This window comes from Pyrus communis, chromosome 4 (assembly GCF_041283825.1).
Source record: "Pyrus communis isolate YQ-2024b chromosome 4, ASM4128382v1, whole genome shotgun sequence".
In the NCBI taxonomy this organism is placed as follows: domain Eukaryota; kingdom Viridiplantae; phylum Streptophyta; class Magnoliopsida; order Rosales; family Rosaceae; genus Pyrus; species Pyrus communis.
Window position 1 is genome coordinate 384275 of NC_142568.1, and position 16508 is coordinate 400782.

The 16508-nt window shown below is 37.6% G+C and overlaps 2 protein-coding genes across 8 annotated transcripts; both read left to right on the top strand.

Moving 5' to 3' along the window:
- The first annotated feature begins 976 nt into the window (after positions 1–976).
- LOC137722724 (dihydroxy-acid dehydratase, chloroplastic) lies at positions 977–6648 on the top strand. The gene is made up of 14 exons (XM_068461796.2): positions 977–1660; positions 1920–1991; positions 2571–2618; positions 3632–3786; positions 3886–4080; positions 4154–4265; positions 4396–4465; positions 4564–4622; positions 4760–4883; positions 4981–5051; positions 5297–5398; positions 5635–5715; positions 6055–6213; positions 6299–6648. Exons 1-14 carry the CDS (start codon positions 1094–1096, stop codon positions 6347–6349), a joined length of 1866 nt encoding a protein of 621 aa, XP_068317897.2. The 5' UTR covers positions 977–1093; the 3' UTR covers positions 6350–6648.
- A 1163-nt stretch (positions 6649–7811) lies between these two features.
- Positions 7812–14845, top strand: LOC137723444 (RING/U-box superfamily protein). Of its 7 annotated transcripts, none has more exons than XM_088692067.1 (10): positions 7950–8085; positions 8756–8837; positions 9774–10813; positions 11457–12120; positions 12234–12323; positions 12788–12979; positions 13788–13885; positions 14076–14175; positions 14295–14393; positions 14539–14845. In XM_088692067.1, the coding sequence occupies exons 3-10, from the start codon at positions 9777–9779 to the stop codon at positions 14599–14601; spliced, it is 2343 nt and encodes a 780-aa protein (XP_088548193.1). In that variant the 5' UTR covers positions 7950–8085; positions 8756–8837; positions 9774–9776; the 3' UTR covers positions 14602–14845. The 7 variants fall into 7 exon arrangements, with proteins under 7 accessions (XP_068318743.2, XP_068318742.2, XP_068318744.2 ...); XM_088692066.1 differs by having other exon boundaries at positions 7958–8085; positions 12231–12323; XM_088692068.1 differs by having other exon boundaries at positions 7958–8085; positions 11460–12120; positions 12231–12323.
- Positions 14846–16508: the final 1663 nt, after the last annotated feature.

Genomic DNA, 16508 nt, shown 5'->3' on the forward strand with positions numbered 1-16508 from the left:
ACCATCACTCTCGTAGTATCGATTTACCAGCTTTTTGACAGCTTTTAGTTCAACCCGATGGTCTTAGATCCAACCCGGACCAGAGTTTTGTTCGTTGTTCTAGCTTTATTTACGTATTTACATTATTTCTTACTTATCGTCTTTATATTCAATGATATTTTGAAACTGATGGCTAATATGATTTTACATTAAATGAAGTTGGAGTACATTAGGTGAAGTTGTAGGATTGACAAGCTGACAGCGAAGGCTTCCTACCAAGTAATTGTAATATCTAAAGTTAATTTTTTTTTAGTATTATGGTCTAGTGGTATTTTCTTCATTTGTTAGTGAGAAGTCTTAGGTTCGATTCTCATCAAAGGTAAATTTGAACCATATTATTGTTAACCCATTACGAGACTAAGCATATCCCTCTCCCTTAATGTAGATAATATCGTTTGTTCCTAAAAGAAAAATTTGAATGATTAAACAATTTTTTATTCGAATAATTTTTATTTTATTTTTATAAAATGACCTTCAAATAAAAATTGAGATATTAAACGGTCCAAATTATAAAATTTCTACGATTAGATGTATTATTTGCTGACGGAGGATTGAGCTTATCCTAAAACAATGCAAGCATTTTCCAAAATTTAATTGAAACTTTGAAAGTGAATGCTCCCACGGCCGCCCCACCCACTCTGAACGGGATAGCAACAAAATAAAATTGTAAAAAAACCTGCCACGTCTCTACTCTCTACTACCCGACGCCACGCACGTGATACATAGAACGCACGTGCCAGAGTTAGGCCAGTATTAGCTTTCCTCTCGTCCATTATTGCATTGCTAAATGAGGCATTTTAGTGTGATGTATTCTCATTATACTATTTATCATCATTAAATAAATTTAAATTTTAAGATTCGTCTAATGAATAAATACAAATTTCAAAATTCAAACTCATCTAATAATTATAAATAAAATAATTAGCATGCACAAAAAAAAATAAAAAAACTCTTCCTTAAAACCCTTTTTGAAAACTCCTGGTACCAATCCCCTTCCTAAACCCAAACGCCCAGACCTACCTCCACACTCCACACTCCACACTCCACAGCCGTGATGCAAGCCAATCTCCTCACTCCACCTCCACGCCCCGCCGCCACCGCCTTCAAGTCCCTACCCCCATCACCTCATGGGCCCCGCCACCACCGGCCCCCATTCTCCGTCAGAGCCTCCATTTCCGAGGCCGCCCAATCGCCGCCCTCCATCACCATCGACTCACCCCCGGCCCCGGCCCCGAAGCAGCACCAAAAGCTCAACAAGTATAGCTCTCGCATCACGGAGCCCAAGTCCCAGGGTGGGTCCCAGGCCATTCTCCACGGCGTGGGACTCTCCGAGGAGGATTTGAGCAAGCCCCAGATCGGCATATCGTCGGTCTGGTACGAAGGGAATACCTGCAATATGCACTTGCTGGGCCTCTCGGAGGCTGTGAAAGAAGGGGTCCGAGAGGCCGGCATGGTGGGGTTCCGGTTCAACACGGTCGGGGTCAGCGATGCAATCTCCATGGGCACCAGAGGAATGTGCTACAGCTTGCAGTCTCGAGACTTGATTGCCGACAGCATTGAGACTGTTATGGGCGCTCAGTGGTACGACGGCAACATCTCCATTCCTGGTTGTGACAAAAATGTGAGTTTTTTTTTTTTTTTTTTTTTTCAAATTTACTAAATTTCTTATTGTTATTGTGGATGGAAATGTGGGTTCTGTGCTTAGTAGTATCAGAGCATTTGTAAAGCTATGTTTTCGATTTCAATTAGCAAGGATTGTCTTTTTGGACACTAGAGATGCTGTATCTTAAGATTAGGCACCCGTAAACGTCCCATGATTCTTTCAAGTACTGTCAGTTTTATTTTCTGAAAAGATCATCTTCTGCTCACACTTCTTGCAGATGCCAGGTACAATTATGGCAATGGGAAGGCTCAACCGACCAAGTATTATGATTTATGGTGGAACTATTAAGGTTTGAGTTCTCTATTTGATTGATTTACTGAAAGTGCGAGTTATGTATTAATTCTTGTTTCGTGTATGATTAGCATTCCATTTTTCGTATATTATTTGATTCGAGATCAAGTTCTCAATGATTTTTCTGTATCTTTATTTAGGATTGATCTTGCATGAGATAACAGGTTTATGAGGGAAAGCAGTATCATTCACTTGAGCATGTTTTTCCTCCATAGTCAACGTTTTTTGCATATAAATAGGATTTTCTTCTTTTCTCGATATCATAAGGTGTATATAAATTAAGCTTGTGTTCTGGATTAAATTTCTGAATCTATGTACTTTCTGGATCTGTACTTTGTGTGTGTTGCTACGAAATAATTTCTCTTATTATTGGAGTCCGTGGCACTAACCTATAATAACTGGGAATATATTATAACTTCTTTACCATACTACTATCTGATGATTGATGTTGTGTGATTCTACATCATAGTTGCTCTCAAATTAATCTGCTTGTTGTTATATTCTTTTCAATAGAAAAATATGCGGGCTATCAGTCATAATATTTGTTTTATATATCTTTCTTTTGTCTTTCTTGCAGCCAGGGCACTTCCAAGGCAATACTTACGATATAATATCTGCATTTCAGGTATGCCCTCTAATTTGAGGTTTGAATACTAATGTCAGAGCTGCCTACTTTTGGTTCTGCGTATAAAGATCTGTCCTGTTAACTTTTTTTTTTTTTTTGTATTTCGTAAATATGGTCTTGTTTTCTTTTTTATTTTGTTTCTTTGGTATAAGAAATGGTGTGTGTTTTGGCCCTTTCCATTTCCTCTGTGAAGCCGTCAGTGAATGTGACAATGTTGAAGAAAATTTCTTGTTTATTCCATTAGATGCTTGAAGGGCCCACATTCTGTGTCTTCCACAGTATTTTAACATGTAGAAGTTGATTTCTTTGGTTTTAGCATTTCATTTTGGTAAGCTTGTTTCCAAGACCAGTAATGTAGTGCAACATGCAAGTTCAGTTAATCGTCTAAATCACCAAAAATGTCTAGATTCTAAGTTTTGTTTGCATTTGGTACAAATGGCTGTTCTTTCAATGTTCTCATTAATAATATTGCTAGTATCCATGTTAAGATTCATGAAGGGTTATTGGAGAGGGATGGTCACACAAAATATGGTAGGGCAAGCCTTCCGTGTTGGGAATGTTTTTTGGTTATCCGAATAAATAAACTCCGTCCCTGAATGGGGGGCTGTGGAGAGCTTTCAGGGCGGTTTTTTGTTCAACTGCATGTTTAGCATGTCTTTGTTTCCATGAATAGAACAGGATGATCTGGCAACTGCTTGCTGATGTGCATAAAGTAAACTTCCTTACGCCGTTACTGTAGAATATGTACTTGTTTGAATGAAGAGTACTTTCTACCTCTTTCCCCTGAATGTAGAAATTTTTGAACTTATTCTTGCTGTTGTGATTTTAGGTTCAAATCATGGCGTAGAATGACAACCCAAACTTCATTTTTTTTGTCGATAATTGCTTATGTAAATGTTGTTTGCCTTTAACATAAAAAGCTGCTTCAGAACATAAATTGCTATGTTCTCAATGTGGCAAAGTCAAAAATTATTCTTAATAGATTTTTTTAATACTTTTGACTGATATCGTAGTGTTATGGAGAATATGTAAGTGGATCCATAAGTGATGAGCAACGAAAGAATGTTGTCCTTAACTCTTGCCCTGGGGCTGGAGCTTGTGGTGGGATGTATACTGCTAATACGATGGCTTCTGCCATTGAAGCTATGGGAATGTCTATTCCTTACAGGTAGAGATGCCTTTGGAACAGAATTTAATTTAATATAATTTCTGTAAACAATCAAATTTTTATTTTTGCCTTTGTTGTTTTTCCCGCCTTCTCTAAAAGCTCTTCTACGCCTGCTGAAGATCCATTGAAACTGGATGAGTGCCGATTGGCTGGGAAATACCTCTTGGAATTACTGAAAATGGATTTGAAACCTCGAGATATTATTACTCCAAAGTCACTACATAATGCAATGGTTATTGTTATGGCACTAGGGGGGTCGACCAATGCTGTTCTGCACTTGATTGCTATTGCAAGGTGAGAAGCCAGATTCTCCAGGATACTAAAAATTGTCTTGCATGAAAATATCAACTGACAAGACTCTTGGCAGGTCTGTTGGTTTGGAATTAAATCTGGATGATTTCCAGAAGGTTAGCGATAAGGTTCCATTTCTTGCAGACCTTAAGCCTAGTGGCAAGTATGTCATGGAGGATGTACACAAGGTATCCTTTCTTGCACTCAATGTAACAATTGGTGGCATATTTTATGTGTACATGCCATTTGTTTTATTAGTTATAGCTACATTTGGTACTTATTTCTCTTGACGAGCAAGATAATGGTTTTCTTTAATAGATTGGAGGAACACCAGCGGTCATTCGGTACCTTTTGGAGAATGGGTTGTTACACGGGGATTGTATGACTGGTATGCATTTTCAGAATCTTCATATTGTTTGCATCTTTGGAATTAATAGTTTAAGTTGTAATGCTTATAACATTAACATAAGGACATCTATTCTGTAGTCACCGGAAGGACAGTGGCTGAGAATGCAGAAAGTTTCCTTCCTTTGGCTAATGGACAGGTAAGATAGCTCTCTTCTCACAAATTAACTGTGTTTTCTGTTGAATCGTATGTTTGAATGAAGACCAACATTAACATGGTTGCCTCATGCTTTTCTTTTATATTCATAAATTTTACCTTTTCTTCTCGCTCATTCAGGATATAATAAGGCCCTTGGGAAACCCTATCAAGAAAACAGGCCATCTGCAAATATTATATGGAAATCTTGCACCAGAGGGTTCTGTAGCAAAAATTACAGGAAAAGAGGGGCTATATTTCTCTGGTGCTGTTTTCTGTTATTTGTTTAGTAATTTGTTTTTCTTTTCATTTTAAATTTAAAATCCCCTTAACTGCTGAGTTCTTTATTAAAAATACTCCAGGTCCTGCACTTGTCTTTGAAGGTGAGGAGTCAATGATTGCAGCTATCTCAGAGGATCCTATGAGTTTTAAGGTTGATTATTGTTTCATGATTGCAGTTGTCTTGGAAATAATTTGTTCACACCCTTCCAATAGAAAATTTTGGTCTTTGATAAAACAAAAATTCAACATTTCCGTAGTGCTTGACAATCTTAGTGAGGTTTTCTGTTTGAATTCTAGGCATATTACTTTCTGCATCTTTGTGTTCTACTAATTAAATTGAATTTGAATATCGAAAAGGAATATCTAAGTTCTTGTATTGTATTTATTGTCCTTCAGGGGAAAGTAGTTGTTATTAGAGGAGAGGGGCCAAAGGGAGGACCAGGCATGCCGGAAATGTTAACACCAACCAGTGCAATAATGGGTGCAGGACTGGGAAAGGTACAGCTGTTCAAAATCTATTTTCTGGCTGTACTTGCTTTAGTTATCCAACTGTAATGATTTTGCTTCACACTATTTGTTAGTAGTGTTTTAAATAAAGCTAATGATTATGTTTTATAAGCAATTAATCCCAGCATGGCCCCTTCAAGTTCAAGCTACATTGCACTGCTTTAGTTGGTATGTAGCTATTGTTTCCTAGTAGATGTTTAATTGGATATTGCTTTCCGGTCTTGCAGGAGGTTGCTTTATTGACAGATGGTAGGTTTTCAGGCGGTTCGCATGGATTTGTTGTTGGCCACATATGTCCTGAAGCACAGGTGTTTTTAACTTTCCATTAATGTCATTTGATTTTAGCTTTTACATCTTGATAGGTTGCGTCTCCTACTTAACCAATTATCTGTGTGTGTATTCCTTTGATTGCATTTTTCCGCGAGCTTCATGTTAGTGAATCTACATGAAAACTTTGGGTACTTTGATTGTTACTTAATGTCAAATAGTTCTTGAAAATAAAAAATTAGTCATCTGTTCCACCAAGAAAATGAAAAACTAATGTGCTACAGCAATGAAGATTATTTACAACAAGCACACAAGAAAGGAAAAGGAAAAAAAGAAAAGAAAAAAGAGTGCTCATGGAATGCATTGTGAATTATTTTCAGGAAGGTGGTCCTGTTGGATTAATTGAGAATGGGGACATCATCAATGTTGATATTGCAAACAAGAGATTAGATGTCCAGTTAACCGATCAAGAGATGGACAGGCGAAAGAAGAACTATATTCCACCGCCATACAAGGCTAACCGTGGAATTTTGTACAAGGTATGTGAGAATCTTGTTCTGCAACCATCCTTCCCGTGTTATGATTGTTATATTAATAGAAATATATCTTCTTCTTTATGTGCAGTACATCAAGAACGTGCAGCCGGCTTCAAAGGGATGCGTGACTGATGAGTAACGATGAAGAATATCCGTAGACGGGGTATAGAGTGGGTAGCAAGCTCAATTTGGCAAACCCCCTTAGGATGTGTGCAATGGGGTGTAGCTTATGGCGGCTCTTGTACGATATTATGTTCAGTCGGCTTTGTACCGCTTCTATTTTATGTCGTATGTTTGTGCGTACCAATTTTGCTGGTTCTAGGTTTTTCAAGCTATCCTCTAGTTTTTCAGTTTTTATTTCTGTCTGTCTGTCTGCTATCTCCAACACAATTTTATTGGTTAATAATCAACTTTTAATCTCAATTCGTACCTTTTACACATCTTGTTTAATTTTGGCCGTATGTTCTGTTTGATTTATTTGATTAGATTATCATAAATAGAGGTGTGTGAGTAGCCAAGTAATCATTTCATACAAGTTCATTGGTATATTCTTTTTAATAACAAAATAATAATTAACCTTTTAGAAAAAATATTAAATACAAAATAAAATAGTCAATTAGCACGCGCGCAAGTGATAACAGTAAGGGTGCTTTGTGAGAGAAATTGGAGAGACAAAGAGAGATGAATTTGACCAAAATTTCATCTAGAGAGTATCGAACGGAAAGTTTCATCTAGAGAGTATCAAAGGGAAAGTGGTGAAGTGGAAAATTAAGAAACTGTCTGGTATTCTATTAAAAATAATTCGTCACTTCTCAAAACATTTTTTAAGAACATCTCTTGAAAATAATTTTCTTTTAGACTCAAAAATTTATTTGGTATAAGATTTGAAATTGTTTTTGGATCTTAAATTTAAACTGGACAAAAAGATCTAAAAAGAAGGCGGGAGAGGAAGAAAGAGGAGAGAGGAGGAAGTAAAAAAAGAGGGATCAGAGAAGGAGAAGAGAGAAGATCAGATGATATAAAGAGGAGGAGAAAGAAAGAAGAGAAAAGGAGAAATAACGAAGAGAGTGGATAAGAGAGAGGAGGAGAGGAAAAAAAGAAAAAAGAGAGAAGGAGAAGAGAGAAAAAAGAAAAAAGGGTGAGAGATTCGGAGTGAGAGGAGAGGGAAGATAGAGAACAAATAAAGGAGTGAGCTTTAAGTTTAAAAACTTTAAAAACTCACTTTTGTTTTTAAAGAATAAACCTTTTTTTTTTTTTAAAGTTAGTCTTAAGTTCGTTTTTTGAAAATAATTCTACCAAACAAGTTTCTAAGGTGTAAAACTTGAAAAGCATTTGCTAGTTTAAAAAGTTGGATTCAAGAGTTCCAAACATGTCCTAATGTTTTTTTATTTTTTTTATTTTAAAGGCAAAAGTGAATCAAAATGATAAATAAAAAAAAAACTAATTTGTCCCCAAACATTTTAGTGTATAGTTTAGTCCGACACTGTACTAAGTAATTCATTATTCTTATCATGTTCAATTCAAGCTAAGCGAATGCAGCTTAGTCCATTAAGTTAATCTAATCCGAAATTGTCCGTCCTAACAAACAGGGCTAAAAGATCGAGTGCATTCTAATATTTGGGCCCCCGCATCTCAAAAGGCCCGCCAGGTCGACCCACAGTTTAAGAGAGAACCTTAAACCGACCCGACCCATTTTCCGTGGACAGGGGAAAGAGGGCTGATGGTTCGGTTCATCTCCCAACAGAGACCGAGATTCAATCAACAGAGAGAGAGAGATTGGCCACGACTGCATGAGTCCATCTTCCTCTCTTCCTTCTTCTCTTCAAAATCTGGGCTTCTCTTTCGGATTTGAATCCACGACAACGAAAACTTCAGGTTTTTTTTTCTTAATTTTTATTTTATTTTGTTTTAATTTAATTTTTGTTTTCAGCTCCTGAATTTTAAGTTCTTTCTGCCTGATTCGTTTCTACTTTTCCCATTAATTCACGTCGTGGCTGGTTTCCATCTGATTGCAATTTTGTATCTAAATTGAGAAACTTGATGTTAAATTAGGTATTAATTATGATTTATTTTTAATATTATGTCTTTTATTTTTTTATAATTGTTTAATTCTTAATTTTCTCCCTTGTTAACTGATTGGGGCTAGATCAATTTTTCTTTCTTAAAGTTCAATGCTTTATGTTTATTTCATAGAATTTGGTACTGTTTTAATTGCTTTCATCTTTATTGATTTATGATTAATTTATAATTTGTTATTTCTAGTATCATGAAATGTGTATATAGTAGTTATTTTGATGTTGGTTAACAGTTGTTCTGAATTTCAATGTCTACGTATAAATGAGACTTGTGTGTTAACTCTAGATGATCTATTTCATTGGGCACCGGTTAAACAGGTATGACAATGAATAAAGCATTTCATTCTCATAGAGAATGTAGATTTGTTATATGCAAGATTAGAAATACATTATTCCATGTACGTTTTGATTTGATCACTTTTTGAAGTTTTGAACCTTTAGCAAAATCTTCTTTTTCATGTTAATGCCAGCCCCTTTGGGATTGTAGGCATGTAGAGGGATTGGGAGGCACTTTTAACTCTCCTAGTTATTAAACTGCATTCCTTGGTAAAGGTTGGTTTGATCCTAACCATGGAATATTACAAGCTGGGCCATGAATCCATTCCTAATTTACTTTTGATGAGCTGTTGACTTTGCTTAATTTTAACTATCTTGAATTTTCAAGTTCATACTTCATAGAGGCCTCTCACAACTTTTACAAAGATATCAAATTTATAGGATCCAGCTTCTCTCCATTTGCAGTACCTAATGGCAGGGCAAGTTAAATCTGAACAGTAAAATTCACCACCAGGGCCTGATACAGTAGTGCCCTCACCTTGGAAAATTTGGATTCAGCAACTGACCCTTCCATTTGCTGGAAAAAGGAGGATGAGTCTTTTGACTCTTTTCAAGCATCATACGGTTCTCCATTAACAGGAGAATATAGTTACCTTTTCCATTCATGAAACCTGTCACTTCTACCACATAATCTTCAATGACGACGTTGTTCTATGTCTTGGGCCGTTACCTATTGTTGTCTTGTTGTAGTTTCCTTCTTTGATATTTTACAGTAACACTTCTCTTCCAATCAAGTTTAATATCAGTTGTCTAAGTCCTTTTAAAATAATTCCCATCAATAACGTGTTCATTATGTAATTCTGGATCTGTAGTGTACTGCATAAAGAGACAAATGTTGATACTGTGCTGCGTAACTTGTCATATAAATGGCACTTCTCCACCCACTATTCCTAATAGTTATTGAAAATAAAGAAAAGGAAATGGGAAACGATATTTTTTACTTCTGTTCTAGGAGGTGCTCAAATGCTGTGTTTCTTACGGAAAATGTATCTACAAGCAGCTGGTTAACATTTTTTTTTTTCCCTATAATTCTTAGTAATGTTTTTTTTATACGTACTTTCAATTTATTTATAGCATTTACAGACAAGAATTCTTGAACCAGTAGCAGTTGCTGACTTATTTGATTTTTTAATTATTTTAAACTTGGTGCAGATTATGGAAGACATGGACATCGATCAGGTAGTGGAGGTACCTGACACGCCGGATAGATTAGCTTCGAGACACATTCTTGGCAGAGAATCTGTTGGTAAAGTCAGTAATTCATCATTTGTTCATGACTTGAGTAATCCAAACCTTGTGGATGAAAAATATGTCAATGGGCCAAAAATCAGGGATAATGGGCATAGTAAAAGACTAGTTATACGTCCTCCGAGAAATCTTAGCAATCTTGACAGTAAGAGTTGCAGTAACTCTAATGTTGACAATTCATCTGCTTCCAATAATACTCCCATTTTCCGGAGAGCTACAGTGAGCAAAAGCTCCAGTCGTGAAGCCAAACATTGTACGGGAACTGATAATGTGGACAAGGGAAAGCCTATGAGAATCAAAATCTCTTCCAAACCATCTGCTTGCCAAGGAAATACTTACTTTTCTGATATAACCACACAGAATGGTTACACTCAATTACCTGAAAAGGATTTTCCACTTGGTGAATCAGACGACCTTGTAGCCGAAGACAAAAGAAAAGGGCAAGTAGTATCAGATGGCAGCTATTTGGTAAATTGCATTCCAAGTCATTCAGAGGGATCCAGAAATAATCTCAAGGGGAAGGAAAAAATTGATGATAGTGCATTTAATGGTCTGGGTTTAGCTTTGGCTCTTGGCAAAGGAGTTGATCCGTCCCTTGATCCTCAACATAGGCAACAAAATCATGTGCCTCTTCATTCTGTTACCCTTCCGAGAGCCAGTGGCCAAAAAAGGTTGGTACGGAATGGGTGTATTTCCCCCCATAATATAGCAACAAGGACTAAACAGTTAGCTGAAAAGCCTAACGATAGTTCCAAGGATGTTGAACAGAGTCATTCAGGGAATGTGGATTCCAATGGTTCACCATATGTCGTAGACATAAGTGACATAGTTTCTGAAGACAATAATAGTGAAAGAGTGAAAGGGAAAGGGAAAGGGAAAGGTGTAATAATTCATTCTTCTGAACCAAAGGAGAATAATGCAAGAATTATTCGTACATCTGGCAGGTATTTTGTTTACAAAGCTATTTTCTTGGTTAGATGCTCTTTTAAGTAAATGTTCTGGTTATCACTTTCTTAATGAGTAAGATATATATTTCAATACCTGGTTTAACGAAGGCTGAAGAATTTAAAGGGTTGCTGACTGGTGGTTACATTTTGGTTTACTATTTAAGAGTGATACAAGGGGTTTGCTTCTCAGATTGTCATAACCTTAGCCTTCTGTTATTTTGTTAGTTTTGAAAAAGCGCAGTCAACTGCACTGGAGCTAAATTCTATATTTGTGTGTGTGTGTTTGTCTACATATGTGTGTGTGCGCGTGCATGTACATTGGCTTTGATTGCGAGATCTACAACTGAAACTTTCTAAACATATGTATATATGTGTCTATGTATTTGTATAAAATTTCTAAGTTCGTGATGTTGCAAACCATATTTCATTATCATTTTCTTCCTTTAATAGTTTTGGGCAATGATTGCCAAAACCGCAGAAACTCGACAAAAATAACCAGATGTGTCTCCAGCCGACGATGTTAAGAATTTCTTTTTTCCTGCTTGATTGTTGTTGCCAACAGTGTTATTACCGGCGTATGCTTATTGTTTGTTTTAACCAATTCCTTGCGACCTTATGGCATGATATTTTGTTTTTGCAGCAGTCTTGTGAATGATAATAAAGAAGCTAATGGATTCAGTGATCTTGGTAGCGATTTCAATGGTGGCTGGAGAACTACACGTAATCGTTCAAGGCAAATAGATCATTTCTTGCCTTATTCAACTGAGCATTTTCCCAGGAGAACCAACGGAGTTGGAAACTTTATCAACCAACATCAAAATAGGGTAGATAGGAGGGATACCAGGAGTCGAGGAAATCAAAGGACTGAAGGTTTTGTAGAAGATCTAAATGCAACTCAAACAGCTTCAGGGCATGTGTCTGAGCTAGGCCGGATTGCTGGGCCATCTCATGCAGCAGAGACAGTTATTAAAAGGCACAAGAAACGGGGATTAAGTTCTGGAAGTCATGCTGAATGCTCTTCATCGGTGTCTGGTGACTCAGATATTGTTTTTCTTGGGTCATCCGAGGCATCGGAGAGTTTAAAGTCATCTAGGATCCAGAGACCTCAGTTTCAGGGGGCATCAACTCGAGTTATTGAAGTTGATGACTTGTCACCTGCTGCAGGGCACTCTGTCGCTCAAGGTATCAATTCTATGAATGACGATTTTGATGCAAGGGCAAGACAACTAGAAGCTGATGAGATGTTGGCTCGTGAACTACAGGAACAATTATACCATGAGGTGCCCATTGCTGGAGGTGGCGAGGTCAGTGCTTTGTTGTGGACCGGGTTGTGTTTGTGTGTTTGTATATTTGTGCATGTGGACATTCAGATGCTTGTCTTTTACCAAGTATTTTGTATCTGTTCACATTGTAGCAGGTTGATGAACATCTAGCATGGGCACTGCAGCAGCAGGAGGAGAATACTTTAAATACTTATTCTAGAGGAAGTCACAGTTCATCACATCGTGTGAGTGAGCCTCTGTATTCTCTGTAGTCTGTTGATAGCATGGTTTACTAATTATAAGTGCATTTATGGTGACTTCCACATGATTATTTAGAACTATTCTGATACACATGGTTGTAGGAATGATATCATATCACAGAGATGAACAGATCATTTCTGCTGTGCCAGAGGCCTGGGCTTCTGTCCCTAGAACTGAAAAAAGAAATTATTTCTTGTTCATGCAAGCATTCTGAAATTCGGTCATTGGACAAGTGGTTCCATATGTCGTTGTTTAACTTAATTGACTTTTTTTTTATTAATTTCCTGTTTTAAAACCAATGCTTTTGTGCCTTAGAAAATGGACATTTATTTCTCTATGAATGACCATGATTTATGCTGTTTGGTGGCATTATTTCTCTATGAATGACCATGATTTATGCTGTTTGGTGGCAGTATTTTGTATTAATTTTTTTTCTTATGTTATGTAGAGAGGCTCAGCAAGCCTGCATTCAAACAGACAGCCCCTGCCAGAATCTTTACAGAACCATTTCAATAGGAGAGGAACCCGGGCTCGAGACTCTTCCAGCATGGCACAGTTGAGGACTCGCTTTCGCAACCAGTCTAGAGTACCAACTAGAGGTAGAAGTCGGCGATTTCCTTCCGACATGGATCTAGAAATGGTAATTCTTTTTATCCCGTTTATTTCTTAGAGCCTGTTTGAAAAAGATCAAAAAGAGAGGAGAGGAGATAAGAAGGAGAAATGAAAGAATTTAAAGGCGAGAAGCGAAACAATAACACACAATTGTTTATAAATAAGGCTAAAAACAATTTTAACGTTTTGTTGTTTCTGGTTTTATCTATTCCCTTCCGTGTTTCCTCACTTCTCTTTTTCTCATCTCTAACTCTCCTCATTCTTGTTATTTGGGAACCAAGAAGAAAGATATTATGAAACGGATCCTTACTGCCTGTTTCTTGCTGGCTGTGTTTGATGATTAAATATCCCTTGACGAAAATGGAACCTCTGATTGTCTACTTTTGTTCGTTTTGATCTGATGATCAAATTCCCCTTAAAGGGATTGAGTTTTTCTTTTGAATTTTTTGAAGTGTCATGCGCCCTTAAACTGGGTCTTCGTTCTAATGTCCCTTTAACTTTGAAACAATCAATGTCCCCCTGAACTTTAGGTTGTCCTAAACAATGCCCTTCACTAGCTTAAGCCGTCACGGGAGCATGTACGGGTCACATGAAATGACCAGTCATACCAGAAAGTTATTGAATAACAGGCAGGTACCATGTGTGAAAATTTTTCACTCTCTCCGCAGCCACCCAACCTCAACCTTCTTCTAACCCATCACCACCATACTTCCCCATCTTGACTCGCCCCAACCCCCTCCCCAACTTTCTTCCTCCGCCACACATCGCTACACCTTCCCCTCCTCCCTCTGTTGTTTTTTTTTTTCCGTTCAACTAATTTATGCTACTCGATGCAGACATTTAATGTATTAGAAGCTTTAGAGGCGGCTGTTGAGGACTTTAATGATGTGGGACTGAATGCTCGCATGCTTCGAGTTCAGAGGGATTTCAATGAGTAAGAGTTTTTTCTATTTAACCATTTATGTCTTGCTTATTCTCATCTAAGCCTTGTATCATGCTAGACTTTAAAATGATACTTCTTTTATCAAACGGCTTCCTACATTAAGATTCTGGGCATGGTTAATTATTTTTAAAATCTCAATTCAAATACCAGTTAACTTTTGCATCTTCATTTTTTTTTTCAGCAATGACTACGAGATGTTATTGGCACTTGATGAGAACAATCATCAGCATGCCGGTGCAACAGCACATCAAATTAATAATTTGCCACAATCTACAGTTCAGGTAGGTGGAGTAGAAGTTGAACAATTATCGAGCTTCTTGTGGCGGGCGATATTCCCAGCCATCATATCTGCATGTTTACCTGCTGTGAAGTGATTGTTTGTGGTTTCTTTGTTGCACAGAGTGATGTCTCTGAGGAAACTTGTGCAATTTGTCTGGAAACCCCAACCATTGGAGAAACAGTACGCCATCTACCTTGCTTGCACAGATTTCACAAAGATGTAAGCACTCCAAATTCTTGTCTAATTAGCTTTCTCTATGCAAATGAAGCCATCGAATATCTTAACTCTTGTTTTTGTTGGTTTCCCTTCTTGCTCTCTCTCTCTCTCTCTCTCTCTCTTCCCATCTCTTTCCCGTTTCATTCAGTGCATTGATCCATGGCTCGGTAGAAGGACTTCATGCCCAGTTTGTAAGTGTTCCGTCACCTAGGTTGCACCGCGATTCACCATTCAGGTTAGCTTGTGACAACAGCATCTTAATTATGTTTGTGGGGGTCAAGGCAGTCGTGGGTTCGTTTTTGGTTTTCTTCTTAAGGATGTTCTTAAGAACTTGTTCAGGTGGTAACATCTGGTCTTCTGCTCATACCATAAAAGAAAGCTCAACTATGCCTGTGTAGCTAGATACTCGAGTGATTAATTTAATTTCCAGGCCTGATTAGCTCTGGTTTTTCGTATTTAACGTGCTGTCAGCATAAGTGCCGATGCGTATGAGTATGAATCCAACCTCATTACTGGATCAATGCTCATTTGTGTTAGGAATGCCCTGATTGTTTGGAATTGGATAGGGTAAAGGTACGCATAAGCGTAGTATTTTGGCATTGGCGAGCATTGTCCGATCTGCGCTTCCCATATGTTAGTTTCTGCAACATCTTCGCCGTCGCAGTTAAATTCCACAAGCCACACGCGGATAAAATTTTAAAGTTGGTTAACAAATTAAGTTAAAACTGTCTACGTCGCACATATAGCATCCATATGACGCTTGTATGGCACACACCGTATCAACAGTGAACATCATTTGTCCCATGTAGACGTTTTAATGGATTTATTAGAACTTTGACAGTGGGGGCATAGTGAGAAGAGTGTCAAGGGGTTAACAAACGAACATTTGGATTTGACGGGATTATTACGTTGGACTCGAGTGGAGTTTTTAAAAGAGAAGAAAATATGGGCCATGAAAAGTCAAGGCCCTGTGTTCGAATCCCCTTCTCGTAGCTTAGTGTAGATTATCTGCACTGACCTCCACTCCACGCAGCTTCATCTTGTGCAATTCAATGATCAAATGAGGCCTCTTACAAACCTTTGCTCAAGTGTCTGCAAATTCAAATTTCAAGTTGTAAAATTACAGTTGATTTAAGCATATTCGAAGTTCATAGTTTGAAACCATAATTTTTTCTCGCGCTACTACCAAATGCCATCACATTCTCTTGTAGCCATCGAAAGCAAACAGAAGATAACAACGACATAGACACCTCGAGGCTCGACGGCTACACATTCCTTTTTCCACTGAAAGAATGATTAGCAACACTAATCCTCATTAAAGCACTAGTGAATTGACAACTAACTACCACCTCATTTCAAGAGTTATGTCACACCTCGTAGCAGCACCGAGTGACAAGGTAGAAAAACGTATCTAATTCACTGGCACTGAGTGACGAGGAAGAAAACGTATCTCACTCACTCATGTTCTTACTCGTGACAGATCAGTGTTTATCAAGGGAAGAAATCCATCATCATCCTATTTTACTCATCAACTGCGGACATCAAGCTACCTTTGACAGTGGAAGAATTGGAGTTATTAAGTGTTTATATGTCATCGGAGGAGCGGTAGCACTTTTTTTCATTATCTGAAATCATAAGAGTACAAAATAACTCTCACTATTTTCTTCTCCTTCTCACTAGCCTTGATATAGCTAACTGATATTTTTCTTCTCCATTCCCCTTCGTCTTTCTTTCCTCTCCTCTTCCCATGTCTTCTTCTCTCTTATTTGAACGATTGTCTTACAGGCGTGCCTTTCAACCTAATAAACCTATCCAGTCACTTTTTTTTACAAGTTCATAACAGTACGAGTCATCCACTCAAACCAAATAATAAATGAAATACGCGTGATCATTCATATGTACAACACTTGAAGTTTTTATGCCTCGTTGAGAGGGGTTAGCCAAATCATGCCCCACCATTACTTTAGTCAAAAGTAAATGTTTCACTCCGCAACAACTTGAATTATATAAATAATTAATTAATTAATTATTGAGCAAACTTATATAATTAAAAGCCTTGCCTATTTGCCTTATCTTTTAAACAAGGCAAAATGGGCAGGCAAACCGCCACGTTAGCCG